The sequence below is a fragment of the Colius striatus genome, chromosome Z (assembly GCF_028858725.1).
Source record: "Colius striatus isolate bColStr4 chromosome Z, bColStr4.1.hap1, whole genome shotgun sequence".
Taxonomy (NCBI): domain Eukaryota; kingdom Metazoa; phylum Chordata; class Aves; order Coliiformes; family Coliidae; genus Colius; species Colius striatus.
Genome location: NC_084790.1, coordinates 32493156 through 32515190, shown reverse-complemented (window position 1 = coordinate 32515190; position 22035 = coordinate 32493156). Strand labels below are relative to the sequence as shown.

At 40.9% G+C, this 22035-nt stretch overlaps 1 protein-coding gene across 1 annotated transcript in view; it reads right to left on the bottom strand.

Annotated features, from left to right (window-relative positions):
- Positions 1-4202: 4202 nt before the first annotated feature.
- Positions 4203-22035, bottom strand: part of ST8SIA4 (ST8 alpha-N-acetyl-neuraminide alpha-2,8-sialyltransferase 4) — a 66827-nt gene continuing 48994 nt past the window's right edge. The window contains exon 5 of the mRNA XM_062019149.1: positions 4203-8675. Coding sequence (XP_061875133.1) covers positions 8390-8675 — 286 coding nt within the window. The 3' untranslated portion in view covers positions 4203-8389. The remainder of the gene's footprint in view (positions 8676-22035) is intronic.

Here is a 22035-nt window from a genome sequence, read left to right as displayed (position 1 = left end):
TTCAACCACAGAAAATGGAAGAAAAAGTCCATTAATAGTAATAACCTACAAAAAGGTTTAGTCCTGAGGAGAAAGGCAACAGTCCAATTTAATCTATTCTGGAAGAACAGGAGGGATTGTTTTATGAAACACAAAGATATTAATTCATCCACAGAAACGCAATAAAATACGCTGTTGCTTATGTGAAATAAACTATTTTGATATTTATTTTTTTTCTCTGAAGAAAATACAGACCTAGGACACTGAAATTTTTTTACTTTATATTTGGAAATGTCCTTATGTGTAGTTCTGGCATCTAGAGTCCTAGCACAAGCAGATTGCTGTTCCTAATTGAAAATGTTATGCTTTGTAACTTTCACCTGAGCTTTATTTATATTACAACCTGAGCTTTGTTTCTATTGTTGTATTTTGGGTAAAACCCTGAGTTTTCCACTCGGGGATAGAAATGCAGTCTTCACTCTGCCTCTCAGAATGGAGAAGAGTTATTAAGTGCTCCCTGGCTCTTCAACAGAGGTTGCTCCTTTGTGCATCACAAGAGGTGCTAGTCCATAGAGGAGAAAGGGGACAAAACTTCCCTTCTAACTCTGGAAACTGGCTTTAATGGCATCAGCATAAAGACTATACTTTTTCCCTGAAGATCTGATGTACAGGTAATATCTCACATGTCTATAGACCCTGTTTTTCCTCACTTTCAAAAGGCTAAATAATACTAGGTTTTAAACATATTCTGGACTAAATAGAATCAACTCCACTATTTCCACGCAAATGATGACAATGTAAAATAGGTGGAAAAAATGAGACTATCCAGAGCATGCATACAATAGTCTAGAGAACACGGAATGACTATAAGGAGCCTAGGAGACTTATCTGTAATCAATAGACGACGTTGTTGGAGAGATGTTTCTTCTTTGCTTTAAAACAATCAAAAAGTGTTGACTAGCAGTGATATTTCCTTTAGAACAGATCCTTCTTACTCAAAATTTGTCATTTAATGTTTCTCATTGCACTTGCTGTGGAATATATTTTTAGTCTCCAGGGAAGATTTCTTTGAGACCACAGCCTTTCCACTATGCAGTTGGCCAGCTCTGTTATCACTCAGTGCTATAAAGGAAAAACTAAAGTGGAAGTGGAGATTATACTTTCTTTGGCAGTACTCCTTTCAGAACCAGTCTTTAATGTTGCTAATCAGTTTTAGGCTTAGAAGCAGCACTTCAGTAACATTAAATATTTTTAAAGTTTTCTAATAAGAAAATGGTGAAAATGTCTCCTTGATTTATATATATATTTATTTTGAGACATAAAAGACAAACAGAAGAGAAGAGGGCATAAACTGAACCAGAAAAATGAGGCTTAGAAGGCCAGTGTTAAAGGCTTAGGAGAAAGCACAGCTGCATATTGCCAGTGTAAGCAGGTCTTCATTACAGTGCAAGAATTCTTCACAGACACAGTTACTGATTATCAATTATATGCTTATGTTTTTGCTGTAGTAAGTAATCAAAAGACAGCATCCTACTTATAAAAACAGATAATTGTTTAAAAGTCTATTTAATGTTACAGAGCTTTAACCCGGATTCAGCAAAATATGGCCTCTTGCACCTGTGCTATGAGAAAGAAGACAGGTCAGCAAAACATTGACTATCGTAGCATTTTCAAATACACACAAACTCCAACAGTGTGTGAAGGTTGAATCTGCAATTATAGAATCAAAATACAAAATACATTACGGAAAAGGTAGGGTTTATTTCCTAGATTCTAGAGCCAGGGTGGAGCTGTGTATTTGTTTTTGCAGCACAGCTAGTAAAGGCTTAGAAACCTGTTATTGATTGAAATGTAGTACTGATGTATTTAGTAGACTTTAAAGCATAGTGTGTGGTTTTCGCAGTATTGTATATGACTTCTATAAGCTATTTTTTCATTAAAAAAATTTAAAGTGTATAAAAAGATTAAGTCTGCCTTTCATTGGATAAGTTTTGCTCTCGTGTGAACCACTTCAAACATAACAGAAGGCATGTATTAATGGGGAACTAGGAACAGTCACCCGCTCCAACTGCTTCTGTCCTTGACCTCTCCAGCCTGGCTGACAGAGCCCAGCCCCGTGCCTGGGGACTTGGCATTCTGCCCAGGCTGAGGAACAAGGGTGATGTTTCTCATTTGCAGGGTCAACCTGAAGTGGACCACAAGTCCTTATAGCACACACAGACACACTGGCACCCACACACACAGACACACTCACATACATGGACACAGCTGCATACAGACACACACGGACACATGGGTATGCATGCACAGACACACTGACACACAGACACAGGCAGAAAGACACGCACATAGGCACAATGACAGAGACACATTGACACACAGTCACACACACACAGACACTCCAACATGCACACACGAACTTGCACACACAGACACATGGGTGTACAGACACAGACATAGGCAGTCACAGGTGCTGCCACAGCAGCAGTGCAACCCCTGGCAGCACACCCATAGAGGACTCACACAACCCCATGGGCAAACAGCCTGGACTCTTCTCCTGCCCTGGCAGGAACAGAAAGTCACTGGTGCAGCACATACGGGATGCTCTCCAGCTGCACATGCTCATGCATGTTTGCAGATTCCATGACTACTGGGGCAGCCCCTCTGCCTGCCCTGACCTGATGAGACCTCAGGCCCCCTGTCTACCCCTTAGGTTGCTGACTTGCTGGCTGGTCCATTTTGGTGCTCACTGCAGCCATGCAGCAACTCACACAGTCACGTCCCAGAACCCCACATTGGTGACTACCCCTAGGGACACCAGCACAGACCCTCTGCCCACTTAAGACCCCACTTGCCAGTTGGTCCAGCTTGGTTTGCTGGTGACTACCCCTGCACACCGGGTTTGAGAAGGGTATAGACACTCATTCCACAGTAGGTGGCAGCAGCTGTCATCAGATACACCAGACAAGCGGTCCTGCTCCAGTAACTGGCGCTCACTCATGCCAGTATCATTGAATACCTGGTTTTGGGAACATGGCCAATCGTCTTCCCATAATAGGAGAAGAAAGACCCCACTTGCTGCTGGCATTGAATCAGAATTATAGAAGCATTTATGTTGCAAAGGACCTTTATGATCATGAACTCCAACTGTAAACCTAACACTGACAAGCCCACCACTAAACCATTCCCCTAAATGCCACATCTATAGGTCTTTTTAAATACCTCCAGGGATGGTGACTCAACCACTTCCCCAGGTAGCCTGTTATTTGACAACCCTTCCAATGAAGATTTTTTTCCTAATATCCAATCTAAACCTTCCCTGGCACAACTTGAGGCCATTTCCTCTTGTCTATCATTTGTTATTTGGCAGAAGAGACTGACACCTCACTACAACCTCCTTTCAGGTTGACCTCCCCCTGACTCACACCAGCAGCTGATGCCACAGTCCAGGGTTGCCCAGATTCCTGCTCTGACTACAGCAGCGGGCAACCACCTCTCTTGTAATGACCACCCAGCAGTTGACATGGAGTCCTTGCAAGCACTCACATGCACAGGACAGAGTGAGATTGGACAGAGTTAGTTCAGAAATGATTTAATGGGGAGTCAGGACAGACTGTGTCAATCAGGCACAGAGCTCAGCCAGACAAGCAGACTGACCAGCCATAGTTAACATGTGACTGGACCCTTTTCTGTCTCCTCTTTGCTTCCTCCTCTGCAGAGTTTGCACAGTCCCACTGACTCCCCTCCAACATCCCAGACCCTCAGGTCTTCATCCTCATCAGCTGCAAAGTCCCATGTGCCTGCAGTTTCTTGATAGCTGTTCAGTTTATGTGACTGGTGAGGTTGGCTTCTTGTCTTTGTCACCGCTATGATTTGTCTGTCAGGTGTGTGTCTCCACGTACTTTGTTTCTCCCTTTTCCTTAGCATCCCATTTAACAAGATCCTTCATCAGATAATCTACTGGAATAAACAATTCCCACACTCCAGATATCACTACAGGTTAGTTCTTACCTCTGACTCCCTTATAATTTGTCAGTAAGGTTTTTGTCTCTCTCAGCTTTTGTTTATGGCTTCCTCCTCTTCCTAGTATCTGCTTTTGTTTTGAGAAAGTTCTTGACCAGACACCTTAAAGGAGCAGACACTCTCCTTCCACATATTCTTACAAATATAATTGAAAAATAGTCTGTGTTACAAAGACATATAGAACACAATATAGCAGAAAAAAACAAGAAAAAACCTCTTTATTTTACAGTTATACAATTAAAAAACAATCCCCATAGCTGTACATTAACAGTGTCAAACATGACAACCCTGACAGAACACATATCAATACTTTAAACCACAGAAATTGTACTACATATGCTCAGTAGCAATAGTACTGTGCAGGAATGAAGCTTTCTGTGAATGCTCTCCCTTTATTTTATCTACATTTAGGACAATTGTGCTATTCCCTACGCAAAGTAACAGTGCTCTTAAAAATAAATAATGTGCAATTTCAGAGTAATATCCTGAAATATGCTAAAGTAGATCCCCATCTAAACCCTGGACATATCTCTCCCAGGAAAGTCACTGTAAAGAGTGCTCAGCACTTTGGTAGATCAAACACTTAAAAAAGGTACTGAATCCACATCTGCTTTTTTCTTCAAATTGTAGTCAGTTAGAGAAAAAATGCTGACCTCAAGCCATGTTGCTTTTACTGTTTAACAAAAGAATGCTGCAGTCTTTATCACACACATTATGTAAAACAGTGAGGGTTTAAAAGGTTCAGTAGATCTTTTATCTGGAGACTGGCTGAGAGCCACAGGAGAGAGAACTGGCCCAAAGCCGAAAATCTAACAATCAAATATACTTAACTATTATTTTCATGAAATATGACTCTCTGCCACAGAAACATTATGTGTGTTAATAAACAATTTACAATACATTTATCTGAATGAAATCAAGTTGTTCAATGTAAAGCTGCCATAAGATTCAGAAAAATATACACTGCCTGCTGTTTTGATTTAGCTTAGTTCTTATTTTTAACATACAGTTAGGAACCATTAGTTGGCAACTGATATGACTTATGTGAGGATAAATTTGAGGAACACTCAACTGATGGGCATTTCTCAGTTGTTCCTCACTGGATAGATATATCATTACAATATTAAGGATCTTTCTTCTATTTATCCTATCTACTTCAGATTAGTTCTTGATAGTGATTGATAATAAAAGTCATAATTGTAACTCAGATTGTTTATCTGATCTGTGCTGAAGGCAACACAGGAGGTATGAATGTATGCAAACAGCAGAAATCATCCAAGGCAGCTATGGAGGCTTGGGCTGTCGACTGCTGCTCAGTGAAGTGCCACAAGGTGAAATTTATCCCACTCTAAAGTCTACATGCAGCATTTAATCTTTTGGTGCTATACCCCAGGTCACCCTTGGGAAAAAAAGAATCACACAGTGGAAACAACTTTTTTTTTCATTCAGGACCTGAAAGAGCCCTAGGGCAATACATAGGCAGGAGGTATAGGAAAAACGTAAGAAAGTGTGTCTGCATTGAGTCCATTGCTACAGCTTCCCAGCAGTGAGAAGGTTAACAACCAAGCCAGTGTAACTTAACAGGAAAAGAAATGAGCATGTCCCACCAGTCCACCCTAGAGTAACCGGTAACTGGTGATCACAAACCACCTCAAAACAGATAAGTTGCAGCATAACAAACTGCACACCAGAGACCCCCAGAAGCTTTAGGCTACACATTAACACAAAAGTAACAGAGTAAAATTACTCCTTTAGTGCCTGTGAAAAGCTGCACAGTCCAAGACTACAGCTTGTACTTGCCCCAAAGGATGATTTGAAACCTACCACTCACTAGAGTATACTTCAGCTCAGGATAAAGCTGAGGCAAGTGAGACAGGACACAGGTTACTGGGGAGTCCTGTGCTTTTAGTAGAGAGACACACTTGGGTGCTAGTTTGAGGGGAGGGTACTATGGGAAGAATAAGACCATGGCTCATGGTGCCAGAAGCATGCAGTACGTGGAAAGCCTGCAGGAGATGAGATTAAGGCCAAGTTTTGAGAACGTATGGACAAACCTTGTTGTCTTGGAAGTAGGTGTTACTGTCACATCTTGCACCAAACCTTGCCCTGTGTCACCCAGTCATATCAGACTTAGTAACGGTAAAAATTTTATCTCCATTGTTGTACAAGAAAGTTCAGTTCACTTGCAGAGAATTGCAAGAAGTGAAGAATTGCAGAAGCTGATTTTCCTTCATCTGCTGACATCTAAAGAATTCTCTATTTCAACAGAAATTCTGTCAATGTTTATGAAATATGTTTTAGAAGATCAAAAACAGAAAAACCCTAACAGAAAGACAAGGAATATTCCCACTTTTCTTCAAGGAAATAACTGCAAGTTTACACGGTGTCCTAGTAACACTCCCTGGCTTATCAACAACAAATTAAGCACATTCCAGCCTGTATTGCCGTTTAGTTTCCTGTGATGTCTTGGTTTCAGTGGTGATCACCTTAGCATATAGCCAAAGTAAAATTGTTCTGAGTAGGAGAGACTGGTGAATATGGAAAGATACTCTTATGTCTCAGATAACACCAGAGTAACCTATTATTTCCCATGAAGCTTTGGCAAAACTGTCTGCAAGACAGCAATTTAGCTATGAAATTTGCATAATCACAGATCTCTAGTCATGCAAGATGACATACATATGAACATGGGGAAAAATGGGCAATAAATGGCACCTTTAGCTACTCTGTGAGTGTTGTGCTACATATGAAATTGCCCAAGCCCGTTTAAAATTCAATAGACACATTGAATATCGTATTTGGAGATGAATATCTAATATAGACCTGAAAATATAACAAGAAAATACCCATATATTGTATCTGCATGCCTCCTCCTTATCTTAACCTGTTGGAACTACAGTGTTTCATAGTGTTTCTTCATTTACCTGCTCCATTAGTGATAAAATAGATCATATGCAGAAGGGTTTTGTATGTTATAATATGCTGTACTGACACTCCACCCTCTCCTACCTTCCTTTAATTTCTTATTCTCTTTTTTTGAAAGACAAGAGTGAAAGAATTCTTGGTTTCATGGATAAACAAGGATACCCAGAAAAATCACTGTGAAATCATGCAGTTCTATGTTTTTTCCATCATTTACACATCAGAATATCAAGATGATACAAAAGAGGTATATTAGAGAAAGATAACAATATCACTAGAAATTTACATTTTATAAGAATTGTTTGATCTACAGTTATTTTCCATTTAGTTGTATTCCAGTGCCACCTGAGTTCCTTTAGATCTTGTGTTTTCTTTTCGATCAGGAAAAAACATTGTGTATGTGTATATGTATATTGCATTGTATGAAATATTTTTTTAAATTTTTCTGCAAAATAAAATTCTATATGTAAAGTCAGTAAAGAGGCTTTGCTTTGAAGTGCTTAATTAAAAAATTTCAGTAACATGAAATAAACTGTTCCTTTCAGCAGCAAAGAAACATCATACTAAGTCTACATCATTTCTTCAGGGAAAGAAAAAAATTTGTATAACAGTAATCTTTGGTACTGAAAAAAAAAGGGCACCTTCTTGTATGTCTTCAAATCTGAACATTAGAGAAAAGCTTCTCTTTAGAAATGGATCAAAATGTCCTCTGAGCAGTTCCATGTAGGGGGTATTGACAGTGGTAGCTAGACAAAAAATTAGGACATTAAAGGTTGTGTGACAGAGGATACAACACAATAACAACTTACAAAATATTTGATGTTTACCTCTACTCTCCCGCCCTTATGAATTCCTTTCCTAATACATTTTCATAAGATAGATACTTTTAGTTACTCATAACATCCTCAAAATCCTTTAAGAGCTCCAACATTTAAAAGTAACAAAACTCAACCAACAGCAATAAGAAAAACAGCAACAAAAGCTGAGGTTATAACACAAGATCAGAAACAGTCCACTGACTGAAGGCATTTACTGATTTGCTTGATCTTATGGACTTTCTCTTTACTTGATTCCATCGTGGTCTTTTCTGCCAAAGACTGTTCTATTTGCTCAGCAAAATATTTGATCCACTGTCGATTTCTTCCGTGGGCTGTTCGATGACAGTGGCAAGCAAGCTTATTTTTCATCTTTAATTCATGATGAATATGTCACTGGATCCTGTAAACACTACTGAGTATACATTCAAGATTTGTTCTTAATGAAAGTGGCACTTACTTTGAACCCTTGCAGTCAAGATAGCTTAGTTATATAGCACTTTACAGGTAAAAGAGCTGGTTATGCACTTATGAAAAAATTCCTTTTTCTGATGGCTTAAGGTGTATCGAAACATATCCTCACTGGGATCCCATTGTCATTCCACAACATCTTTATGATGAAGCATGTATTCTGTACTTCTTATTGTACTTTACATGTGCTTTATGCATTTCGCTGTTGTTAATTTAAGTGCTCCTCTGTTATGTAATACATACAACGTTTTGAATTCTAATGGCATCCTATGAGGACTGGCATTAGAAAAGTACCGGTACTTCAGATCATCATAATAATGATACTTGACCGGTTTTCCATGCAAATCCTTTGGGAATGGCCAAAATCCATACAGGTGAATTTCATCACAAAATCTGGTGGCAAGCGTATACATGAGGAGACCAGTGCTGGGTCGTTTAATGTGGACCTTGTTTGTCAGCCAATAGCTGCAAAGAAAGAACAAGTACATTAAGAAACTCTAATGCAACTTCATGTGAAAAAAAACTGAAAACTTTTTTTACCTATTATGCATTCATTTTACACTATAAAAACCCAAAAGTTTCCTTCTCTCTAAACTGAGATCATAAATGATGACACTATTCTGGTACATCTTTATTCATAGAATCATAGAATGGCTCTCCACCTAGGAGAGATCTTATTTAACACATAAAGTGTTATGTGTTGAAGAAAAGCTCACCAACTAAGGTTATTAGTTCAGGCTTTAACCCTAACAAGAAGCCATGACGCCAGCAAATGCTAGAAGACTGCAGCTAACCTCCTCAGCCAGGCCAGGGAACAGTCTTCTGCTATAACCTTTGAACTCTTGCAATGTTCAATTCACCTCATCAAGTCAGTCCTACACAGAATAATTAACTGGTCTAGTGATAAATTCACAGGTTGTTTGTTTGACTAGAAAGTGAATGGAAATAATAAATCTAACATGTTAAGAATACAACTTTCAGAAGTAAACAGAAGTGAAGCTTTAATTTTTTTTGCTTGTAACTTTAGTAATTTTTAAAAGACTTTGTTTTGTACTCAACAGTTCACAGTTCAACTCATGCTATGGGAGAGTTTTCCCAAACCAGTAACATGTCTCTTTGCGAGTTAAGAAGCTGCAGAGAGTTTTGAAAGAGAAAAATGGTGGATAGGTGCAGAAGAAACATGGCAATTGAACTGAATTCAAGCACAGAGCTCACGTTGATATCTTCAAAATCTGTCACCGACATTGGTTTATATCCCTGATCCTTAAAATAAACTTCATTAAAATAGTACCAGTCTATGGTAAAAGTTTTTTACTATTTAATACCAACAAAAAGGGGCACTTAGAAACTTAAACCTGGCCGTTCTGTTGGTTCAGATAAACAACAGTCACACACACAGTTGTACTGGTGAAACCATGAGATCAAGTGGCTGTAAGTAAGGGAAGTCAGCAAGTCATTACACAGTGTTACTACACAAATATGAATAATTGCTTTATATAGCTATATTCTTTATTAGTTATAGGCTCTGAATTGTTTCTATCATAGCCTAAACTTGTGGACAAGGATGACAAGCTTTATCAGACCAGAGTTAGCCTCATGTTAAACACAGTTAAAATAAGGCTGGAACTCTGAGCATACAACCAGATTGCTTTAAATGCATTTAATAGTGTAGCAGAAGAAACATCCCACCCACCACTATGTGACAGGACAGTGGAAAAATGTCTTTAATCAAAGCTTCAAGTGTCAGATGTTGTACTACATTAAAAATAACCATCCCATTGAAACTGGCCTTTTTGGATTAACTCTTTGCAAAAAACATAGGGTCTAAAGGCAGATGTCTTTCAATCACAGACACATATGCACGTGAAAGGTAATATTATTTTGCACTGAACTTGGTTTCTTTTTTGAAAGCTAAAGGACTCTGAAAGCAGAAAGCAGTTCTAGGCTGAATGATTGCTTCTGCAAAGCCAACAAATAGAATGACTCGGACTTTTTTGACTGTAAAAAACAGGATGGTAAAAACCATATTTAAGAAGGTAAAAAGCATATTTAAGAAGCAAATGCAATGGGGAATGGTTTCATGTACAAATTACAAATTTATTGCGTATAATCTTTTCATTATTTTCATAAATCCAAGCTTTCAGAAACAAGATGCTAAGTAGTTTGCTTCCTATTCTAAGAAATGGCAACATTTTAAAATAAGATAAGCTAAAGGGGAGACTCCAATTCCAGAAAATTTTTGTAAAAATGTTTGCTTATAGAAAAATTGTTGAAGAAACATATCTGACCACTTCTGGCACTTAATACAGCAAAAGAGTTAAAAGTGAAAGATAACTAATTTTTGCAGAAACTGGTATTTGTCTCTTCAAAAGTCAGTACTCACTCTAGTCACATGTAGTCAGACATCTGTACATGTGTCTCTAGCCAAACAGCAATTAAACTTGATGCATCTGGTACTACAGGGCACAACTGCTATAATCTTTTCACTGTTCCAGGAATAGGATAGTCACAGCAGAGAATGAAATAATAATAACCATATGGACCCAAGTATTAAAGAAAGACAGTACATCTTCTTACTTGAGACCTTCTGTACAGAAATAAGTATGTACTGAGGAAATAAGAAGTAATAAAGAACCTCTTACAAACATAAAAGCATATACTTTCTTCTGTTTGTCATTCAAATATCATATAAAAGGGAAGTTTAACTGTTTAGTTCGTCTTAACACAGAAAAAAGATATCCAAATCCTGTACTCCAAATGTGGTACTTGCTGTATTTACTATCAACATTTTGCAGCTTGGGATCATGTTCACATCAGATGAAAAAACCTTACTTTTGAATAATGCAATGAATAGAACAGAGGCATTCAGTGTGCCAGGCTGAAGCTTCCAGCAGATTATTTGATATCTTCAAATCTATGGCTCCCAGTCTCTGCTTGAATTTATAGAACTGGTTATGTGGTGTTAGTAGTCCTAGTGATTTTGGTCCTGAAATAGATGTGTCATCTTCTTAGTCACTAAAGTAGCTACTCTAATATAAAACTTCAGGCTGATTTTTAGAAATCAATTAATGTTGTAAATGCTTTAATCAGTGAGAATTTTTTTCTCTTGCTTTCAGTTTATGGAGTCTTGTTACAACTTTAGTTTGATGCCTAAAGATATTCTTCCTACCTATTTACCTGGGATGTACTAATTTTCTGTGTAACTGAGATAACAATGTGAGGGAAGCAATTTACCACAGATCTAAAAGAGAATCCCTTGTTTCTCAAAACTAATCTCTAGATCTTCACCCGTGATAAATTCCTGATTTTCAGGCTGGAGAGGGAACAAAGGAATAGACGCATATTGTCATGACAGAGAATGGAATCTCCTATTTATCCCTTTTAAGCTTGTAAGTAGAAGTCGGGCAGCATGTGAACTCAGTAACTCCGATTTCTTTAACATTGATGACTTGAAGTTAAGTAACCTGAATTCAAACAGATCTAACTTGAAACTACTTTTAACTACATGGTTGACAGTAACTTAGTGAAAACTCTAGCAATATGGCATTACTTTCAGCTTAATACTCAGAAGTTAAAAATAAATCTCCAGTGGTAAGGGGAAAACACAGCATTACTAAACAAACAAAAAGAAAAACCCTGCAAGAATAGAGTATGTTGAACTATCTCAAATAAAGGGAAGGCCAGATGAGTACTTAGTTAATTTAAACAAGTTTGTGTATTTGGTTTTTATAAAGTAACAATACAGCAGTGGAACACAGTGGAGGAAAAGCTCGTTTATTCACATCTGTGTGGCCGACTGAGGTAATCCAGGGGCTGCTGTAGCACGTGGAGTGGAGGAAAAGCGCGGAGAGCCACCAGGACTAGGCAGCTCTCACGAGGAGGACCGTCTTGCCAGGAGGCGGAGCCGCAGCAACTGCGGGGGGGGGGTGGGGGGGAGGGATTTAATCTTGCCCCAGGGACCACGAGCAACCAGGAGCATGATGAACAGGGCGGGCAAACAGGGCTGGCAAACTGGGAGTGACGCAGCACCCAGGTGTGGCGCAGCAGTTCACGTGGCAGTTCAAGCAGGGAGGACAAGCAGGGAACAACCCCACAGCCCACCCAGAGAAACAGAAGTTAGAGAAGTGCCCCAGCTTCAGCGTAGCAAGATGGTGAGCACTCGCCTGAAGGCTAAAGCCAAGGCTCAGGTGGTCAAAATCCAGGTGAAGGTCGATGTGTCTACCCACACAGAGCCAGTTAGTAGGGACACTTCAGTCCAGGTGGAGAGCAGGGAGTGTTTAAGATGCTCAGGGACCTACGCTTCTGAGGTAACCATGTGTCATAGTTGTCTTCAAGTTCAGGAACTGCAGCGCCTGGTGAAAGAACTGCAGGAAACTGTGAGTAGGCTCTGTAGTATTAGAGGGGCAGAGGTGGAGAAAGACAGAGGCTTCCGCAGTCAGGTGCAAGCCTCCAATGATTCTAACAAGCCTTAGGCCCTGGTTACAAAAAAAAAGAAGGACAAAGGCTTGTCTTCAAAGCCCTCCTTCTAGAGTGCCCACTACAAACAAGTATGAGGCACTGGCGACAAAGGACTTCAACAAGCAAGTTCCAAAAGGGGAAAACCCATCAAACAACCCACCAAACAACCCATCAGCTGCTCCACCTGCAATAGGTAATGGACACCGTAGAAAGAGGCGATGAGTGCTTGTTGTGGGTGACTCACTGCTAAGGGGCACCGAGAGACCCATCTGTGAAGCAAGTAGGGAGTCAAGAGAGGTGTGCTGCCTGCCTGGAGCCAAGATCAGGGATGTGGCCGAGAGAGTGCCACGGCTCATCAGGGATGCAGGCTACGACCCCTTATTTGTGTTCCATGTAGGTATGAATGATGTCATGAGGCATGACATCTCCAGGATCCAGATAGATTTTAAAACTTTGGGGGAGTAGGTAAAAGGTGGAGGGGCTCAAGTTATTTTGTCCTCTGTCCTGTTCACTAGAGATAAAGGAGGAGTCTGCAGTGGAAAAATCAGCCAAGTGAACTCCTGGCTGAGAGGCTGGTAGCGGCAGGAAGGCCTTGGGTTCTTTGACAATGGATCCTTCCTTGGAGACTACAGCTTGATAGGACAGGATGGGATTCATCTCTCCCGTAAAGGCACTGGAATATTTGGGAGTAGGCTAGCAAATAAAGAGGTCTTTAAACTAAGGGATGGGAGGTGTGGGAAGAAGCAAAATAGAACAAGCTGTCACCTCTAGCTGGGAAACAGGGCAGGACAGGGAATTCAATGATAAGTGCCCTTCATCTGCACACTGTGCTGAGATGCAGAAAACTGACCACCCTGAGGAAGAGTCAAACCAGGGAGGAACCTGCTGCATGCATCCAGGGAAACCTCTGTGTTTGAGTAAGTGTCTGCACTGCCTCTACACCAATGCACACAGGTGGGGGAATAAGCAGGAGGAACTGGAGATGTGGGTGCAGATGCGGGGCTCTGACCTCATTGCAGTCACAGAGAAGTGGTGGGACAGCTTCCATGACTGGAGGGTCATGTGAAGGTGACGGAGCAGTAGAACAGGCTGCTCAGAGGGGTTGTGGAGTCTCCTTCCTTGGAGGTGTTCAAGACCTGCCTGGACATGTTCCTGTGTGATCTGATCTAGGTGAACATGCTTCTGCAGGGGAGTTGGACTAGATGATCTCTAAAGGTCCCTTCTAACCCTAACATTCTATGATTCTATGATAAGATTAAAGGATCTTGCTGATAGCAGAACATTGCTAAAACTCTTTCATAAAAAGAAGGCATGCTCAAACAAGTACTAATTCTTCTAACTATGTCCTTATCATAGAATCATAGAATGGTAAGGTTGGAAGGGACCTTTAGAGATCATCTAGTCCAACCTCCCTGCAGAAGCAGGCCAACCTAGATCAGGTCACATAGGAACAATGTCCAGGTGGGTCTTAAAAACTTCCAAAGAAGAAGATTCCACAACCCCTCTGGGCAGCCTGTTCCAGTGCTCCGTCACCCTCATAGTAAAATAGCTTTTCTTATATTTAAGTGGAACCTTTTCTGTTCCAGCTTCATCCTATTACCTGTTGTCCTGTTGCTAGATGCTCCTAATACTTTCTTCTCATATCATTCTATTTTCACATCAGCTTCTCATCACAAATTCAATAATATTTGTTTCCAAATCTTTTTTACCTGCCTCAGACATATTTTGTAGTAAGTCATTGGCTGTACACCTTAGATGTCCTCTTTCATCCAGTCCAATATGGGTCTCTTTCCTACAATTCCTTCTTTTTATTGGGCATACACATTTCAAAGAGATTGCACATGATTATAAAATTTGAACAGTCATCTCCTGCATTTTTTGCTTTATGTTACATATAAAATAAAAATAATCAAAGACATATTTCAGTATTTCTGCTAAGACTAGAGAGAAGTATTGTCAGTAATGGATTTGTGCCAGCATTGTTTTAATACTTCCTCATGCCTTAGGCATAAAGAAATTGTTTTTTTCCTTCCTTTTTACTACTGTTATGTTACAGAAACCCAGATCTTGTAGTTCCACATCATAAATAAAAGTCTTGTATCTTTTAATATTCTGTATGTAAAAACGTATTTTTTGCCAAATCTCTCTACTAAAATAATAATAAAAACTAGGGTAAAGGAAAAATATTTGTTACATAAAATAATTTCATTTTTAATTGAGACATGGGTAGAACAACCTAAACATCTCAGTAATTACCTTTACCAGAATCATGGGATAATTCAGGTTTGAACAATTGTAAAGCAGATCTCTAGTCCAACCTCTTCCTCAAGTAGAGTTGTTCATCCACTGCTGACAAAGGCCTGCGCTCCAGCCCAATCACCTCTGTAGCCTCCAGTTCCACTGCCAATACGTTTCCTGTATTAAGGGCCCTCAAACAGGACACAATGCTCCAGATGTTGTCCAACAACTCCTGAGGAGACTTTCCTCACTTGACCTCACCTGACTGGCTACACTCTTGTCAATAAAGGCCCAGATATTTTTGGTTCATGCTGCCAAGAAGCCCTGACAATTTGTGCTTTGCTGCCTGCCAAACTGCTCAGATTACCTCCAGGAGAGCTGATCCTAGCCACTCAGTCAGACCCCAGCCTATACTGCCACAAGTTACCCCTTCACAGATGCAGGATTCCACATTTGTCCTTGTTGAATTATGTCAGGCTCCTGTTGGCCTATGTGTACAGATCAATCGTTGAGATAGACTTTGACCCATCTAGTTGTCCAGTCCTCGAGACCCCAATATCCCAATCTGGATGCAAGCATATTGTGGGAGACAGCGTCAAAAGCCTTGCTATCAATAAGTTGGAGGCCTGTGGCCATTGGGGTTCCACAGGGTCAGTTCTGGGGCCAGTCTTGTTCAACATCTTCATCAGTGACGTGGATGTGGGGACAGAGTGTACCCTCCACAAGTTCTCTGCTGATACCAAACTGAGAGGACTGGCTGATTCACCAGAAGGCTGTGCTGCCATTCAGTGGGATCTTAACTGGCTTGAGAGTTGAGTGCAGAGGAATCTCATGAGGTTCAACAAGCACAAGTGCAGAGTTCTGCCCTTCGGGAGGAACAAGCCCATGCACTACTACAGGCTGAGGATTGACTTGCTGGAGAGCAGCTCTATGGAGAGAGATCTGAGATTTCTGCTGGACAGTAAATTAAACATGAGCCAGCAATGTGCCCTCATGGCAAAGAAGGCCAATGGCATCCTTGGATGCATCAAGAAGAATGTGTCCAGGAGGTTGAGGGAAGTTATTCTTCCCCTCTACTCTGCCCTGGTGAGGCCACATCTGGAGTACTGTGTCCACTTCTGGGTTCCTCAGTTTGAGAGAGTCAGAGAACTTTTGGAGACACAGCAGAGGGCTACCAAGATGATCAGAGGACTGGAACATCTCTCTTACAAGAAAATACTGTGAGGCTTGGAGCTGTTTAACCTGGATAACAGAAGATTGTTTGCTGAAGAAGGCTGCCTACTCTCCAGGTGATCCTGTTCTGGCAGGGGGTTTGGACTAGATGATCTTTTGAGATCCCTTCCAACCTGTAAGATTCTATTATTCTGTGATTCTGTGAATGCTTACAAATACTTAAGGGCTAGTGTCAAGAGGACGGGGTGAATCTTTTTTCTGTAGTGGTGTGTTCAGGTTTGTCAGAACAAGGGGTAATGGACACAAGCTGAAAAACAGAAAGTTCCACTTGAACATGAGAAGAAACGTCTTTCCCATGAGGGTGAGGGAGCCCTGGCACAGGCTGCCCAGAGAGGTTGTGGAGTCTCCTTCTCCAGAGGTTTTCAAAACCCACCTGGACACTTTCCTGTGTGACATGATCTAGGTGAACCTGCTTTAGCAGGGGAGTTAGACTAGATGATCTCTAGAGGTCCCTTCCAATCCCTACCATTCTGTGATATCCAGTGCTCTCTTATACAAAGTGTAGGATGTTTATAGAACGCTCAGTTAATTTACTGGCTAAACTTAGTAAAATGTAGAACTGTCTCCTCATGAAGTAAGTTGTCCTAAAAGGGGCTTATCTTTGTCAGGTAAAATCATGTTATCTTCTCAATAAATTCTAATTGCTAATGTTAAAAATAAAAAGATTTTGACATTTTCTTGTGGATGTTTGTTTTCACACCATTATAAGCAATCTAACAACCATGACTATGTAGTAAAATATTATAGTTTCTGACTACCTAGGAGAAAAACTGGTTTGAAAACTATTATCAGTTACCATCAGTAGCTCTCTATCAATAGAAAGCTGCACGTACCACAGATGGAAAGTAGAGGATACGACTGAAAATTTAAAATAAGCCTGACAGATCTGAGAAGAAAAATATGATGTAATTTAACTAACAGTAAATATAAGTTATGCATAGAACTGCCTGTGAAGGTTAGCAAGATTTTTTAAGGTCGTATAACATTGTGATGTATGTGGAGGTTAGGACTAATCATAGACTATGTAGAACTCAACAGGACACAGTACAGATATCTTTACTGTAACATACTGGTACTTGCATGCCAATTCCTGTCACGCTTGCAGTGGAAAGTTGCAAGAAGGCTTTCCACTCAGAGTAAAGAAGCAGAAACTGGAAAACTGCCACAAACTTCCAGTCCTGCACTTGCTGTAACTACACAGAATCACTGGGATTAACATTGGAAAGCAAGAGTTTAAGAAGTTGTTTCTGTTGACATCAACAAACACTCAGTCTACTTGAACTTTGGGTTTTTTTGTTTTGGTTTGGTTTTTTAACATTTTCATGTGTCTTTCAGTCCTCACAAACATGAATCTTAACCTCAGCTGACCTCAAACTATTTAACTCAAACTTGAATGAAAGAAATTTGAAATAAAGGGAAACCAAATGAAAAACTGAGTGTGATCAGAATATAATAAAAACCATTCTTTCTTCGATCACAGATAAACTTCTGGCAAAATGATTGCCACCAATCACTGGTACAAGACTTTAATAATTGCAACCAATTCTCCACCACTGGGCTCTTAAATAGTTACAATATGGTACAACTTACAAATCTGGTCTTAAGCCTTGTGTCACTCGTAAATTGATAAGATTTTTAATGATCTGGAAAAATGAAAGTAGTAGAAATGGAAAAACTTCTACAACTGAAAACTGTAAGATAAGCATTTACAGATGTAAAAGCTTGCTGTGATGAATATGAGATAGATCAATATTTTACATCCATAATCACTCTTACAAGATTGCTTTCACACTTAAATTTGTCTTAGTGTTTAAGAAACCTCAATATTTTTGCCTTTTAAAAATGCTAAACTTGATTCTGCTGGATCAAAATTTCACCTATGTTTTAATCTGCACTCAAACCCACCAGACTGTCATCTACATCTGCATTTACATTTATTACATTTATGATTTATTATTATTTCTTAATATATTTATTTCATCTACATTTATATTTATAAAAAATGGTGTGTATTACTATCAGCATGATTGCAGAAGAAATATTAATTGAATAGCACATTGCTACTAGATAATGACATCTTGCAAATATCAACAAAAATAAAATTCAGATAAACACATATGAAAGTAGCTATCTATTTTAAAAACAAAATTTAAGAAAACCTCTTCTGACAAGACTCTATTACAATGACTAATATATGCAACAATTAAAGCCAATCATCATTATATTAAATGGCAAGTTGGGAACTCAAATGACAATTGTTTACTCAGCTACTGTGGAAAAGATGACTTCTGACTATATTAAATATGAGACATGCTCTCTCAAGGCTGTACTTAAAATGATATGTGTAGTCTCAGACATGAAAACTTGATATGATGGGATACACACACATATATCAGATAATTTATTATACTTAACATCTTTATTTGTCATACCTAAAAATTCAATAGAATTTCTAAGTCTAAACGAGAACTGAATCTAGTTGTGTTTATTTCAGTGGATTTCTCAGTCCTTTGTCTGGACGGGACTGAATCTGAGGAAACATACATGCTCTAATCCTGAAAAGCTCCAAAAAATTATATACCAAGCTCTGTTTTGAGCTTGGTATTGAGTGGCAAGCTAATCTCCAAGTAAACCCACTCATACACACTTGCCTATCATTGAAATTCTGTTCCCTCTGCAGTCATTATGTGGAGAGAATATTTTTCAAAAGAGCTTTCTGAGAAATCCTATACAGTATTTGAAAAGAGAAAATATTAGAATTAATAAGAAAGCAGGAAAAAAAGATTGTGCGAAAGATGACAAAATATTTCAGTGTTCCTCAAGAGTGCCTGTGTCAGTGGGAGAAGCTAAAGGATATATATTGTCTAGACTACACTCTCTCAAAAAATACTGTACAAGAGGAAAATACACAGAGAAAAGCAACATAGACTATGAAAAGAATAAAGTAACTTCTGTACAAGGAGAGATTGAAACAGAGAGGCTTGAAACAGAGAGAGCTAAGCAGGGATAAGCAGGGGGGAGAAGCAAAACAGAACAAACTGTCCCCTCTAGCTGGGAAACAGGGCTGGACAGGGAACGCAATGATAAGTGCCCTTCATCTGCACACTGTGCTGAGATGCAGAAAACTGACCAACCTGAGAAAGAGCAAACCAGGGAGGAACCTCCTGCACCCATCCAGGGAAACCTGTGTGTTTGAGTAAACCCCTGCACTGCCTCTACACCAATGCAAGCAGCCTGGAGAATAAGCAGGAGGAACTGGAGATGTGGGTGCAGATGCGGGTCTACGACCTCATTGTGGTCACAGAGACGTGGTGGGACAGCTGCCATGACTGGAGCACAGCCATGGAGGCCTATGTATTGTTCAGGAAAGACAGACTGACGAGGCGTGGAGGTGGAGTTGCTCTCTATGTGAGAGAGCAATTAATGCGTACTGAACTGTGCCTGGGTGGGGATGAGGAAAGAGTAGAGTGCCTATGGGTAAAAATTAATGGGCAGGGCAAGGCAGGTGATATTGTTGTAGGAGTCTGCTACAGGCCACCTGATCAGGAGGAGGATGTGGATGAGGCCTTCTACAAACAGCTGGGAGCTGCTTCACAATCACAGTCCCTGGTCCTGATGGGGGACTTAAACCACCCTGATATCTGCTGGCAAAGCCACACAGCCAAGTGCACGCAGCCCAGGGGGTTACTACAGATTGCTGATGACAACTTCCTGTTGCAGATGATCGAGGAACCAACAAAGAGGGGTGTGCTGTTGGACCTGGTACTGACAAATAAGGAGGGTCTGGTTGGGGATGTGAAGGTTGAAGGCAACCTCAGCTGCAGTGACCATGAGATGGTAGAGTTCAAGATCCTGTGTGGAAGAGGCAGGACACAAAGCAGGACTGTGACCCTGGATTTCAGGCGAGACGAATTTGGCCTCTTCAAAGATCTACTTGGATGGATCTCATGGGATATGATTCTAAAAGACAGAAGTGCCAGTGAGAGCTGGTCAATCTTCAAGCACCACTTCCTCCAAACCCAGGATCAGTGTGTCCCAATGCACAAGAAAGGAGGAAAAGGAGGTAGGAGGCCTCCATGGATGAGCAAGGGTCTGCTGGGACAACTCAGCAGCAGAAGGACGGTGAGGGGTAATGTGGGCCCACTGCTAAACCCTGAGGGTGCCCTGGTGTCTGAGGATGCAGAGAAGGCTGAAGTACTGAATGCCTTCTTTGCTTAAGTCTTTACGGCCAGGGCTGACCCTCAGGAAGCCCAGTCCAGCAAGGATAACAGGATGGCCAGGACAGCAGAGGACTTGCCCTGGGTGGAAGAGGAAGAGGTTAAAGACTTGTTGGCCAAGCTTAAGGCTCATAAGTCAATGGGTCCTGATGGGATGCATCCTAGAGTGCTGAGAGAACTGGCTGATGTGATTGTTAAGCATCTCTCCATCATTTTTGAACAATCATGGAGGACATGTGAGGTGCCTGAGGACTGGAGAAAGGCCAATGTCACACCAGTCTTCAAAAAGGGCAGGAAGAACAACCCAGGAAACTACAGGCCGGTCAGCCCCACCTCCATCCCTGCAAAAGTGATGGAACAAGTCAGCCTGAATGTTAACACTGAACATATGAAGGCTAAGATGGTTATCAGGGGGAGTCAACATGGCTTCACCAAGGGTAAATCCTGTTTGACCAACCTGATATCCTTTTATGAGGGCATAACTGGCTGGCTAGATGAGGGGAGAGCAGTGGATGTCACCTACCTTGACTTCAGCAAGGCTTTTGACACTATCTCCCATAACATCCTGATCAGAAAGCTCAGGCAATGTGGCTTGGATGAGTATACAGTGAGGTGGATCGAGAGCTGGCTGAATGACAGAGCACAGAGGGTGGTGATCAATGGCACAGAGTCGAGTTGGAGGCCTGTGGCTAGCTGAGTTCCACAGGGATTGATTCTGGGTCCAGTCTTGTTCAACATCTTCATCAACAACCTGGATGAGGGGACACAGTGTACCCTCAGCAAGTTCGCTAATGACAACAAAATGGGAGGACTGGCTGATTCCCCAGAAGGCTTTGTTGCCATTTAGCAGGATCTCGACCGGCTTGAGAGTTGGGCAGAGTGGAACCTCATGAGGTTCAACAAGGACAAGTGCAGAGTCCTGCACCTGGGAAGGAACAACCCCACGCACCAGGAGAGGCTGGGGGTTGAACTGCTGGAGAACAGCTCTGAGAGAGACCTGGGAGTCCTGATTGATAATAAACTAAATATGTGCCAGCAATGTGCCCTCCTGGCCAAGAAGGCCAATGGCATCCTGGGATGCATCAAGAATGTGGCCAGCAGGTCAAGGGAGGTTCTTCTCCCTCTCTACTCTGCCCTGGTGAGGCCTCATCTGGAGTACTGTGTCCAGTTCTGGGCTCTTCAGCTCAAGAGGGACAGGGAAGTGCTGGAGAGAGTCCAGTGCACGGCCACCAAGATGATCAAGGGTATAGAATATCTTTCATATGAGGGAAGGCTGCAGGAACTGGGGCTGTTTAGTCTGGAGAAGAGGAGATTGAGGGGTGATCTTATTAACATTTATAAATATGTAAATAAATATCTCTTTTAGTAGATAGTAAGAGGACAAGGGGTAATGGGATGAAGCTGGAACACAAAAAGTTCCACTTAAACATAAGAAAAAACTATTTCACTGCGAGTGTAATGCAGCAGTGGCACAGGCTGCCCAGAGGGGTTGTGGAGTCTCCTTCCTTGGAGGTCTTCAAGATCCACCTGGACATTGTTCCTATGTGACTTGATCTAGGTGAACCTGCTTCTGCAGGGGGGTTGGACTAGATGATCTCTAAAGGTCCCTTCCAACCCCTACCATTCTATGATTCTATGATTCTATGATATGACATATAACTCCAAAAGTGTGTACAGAA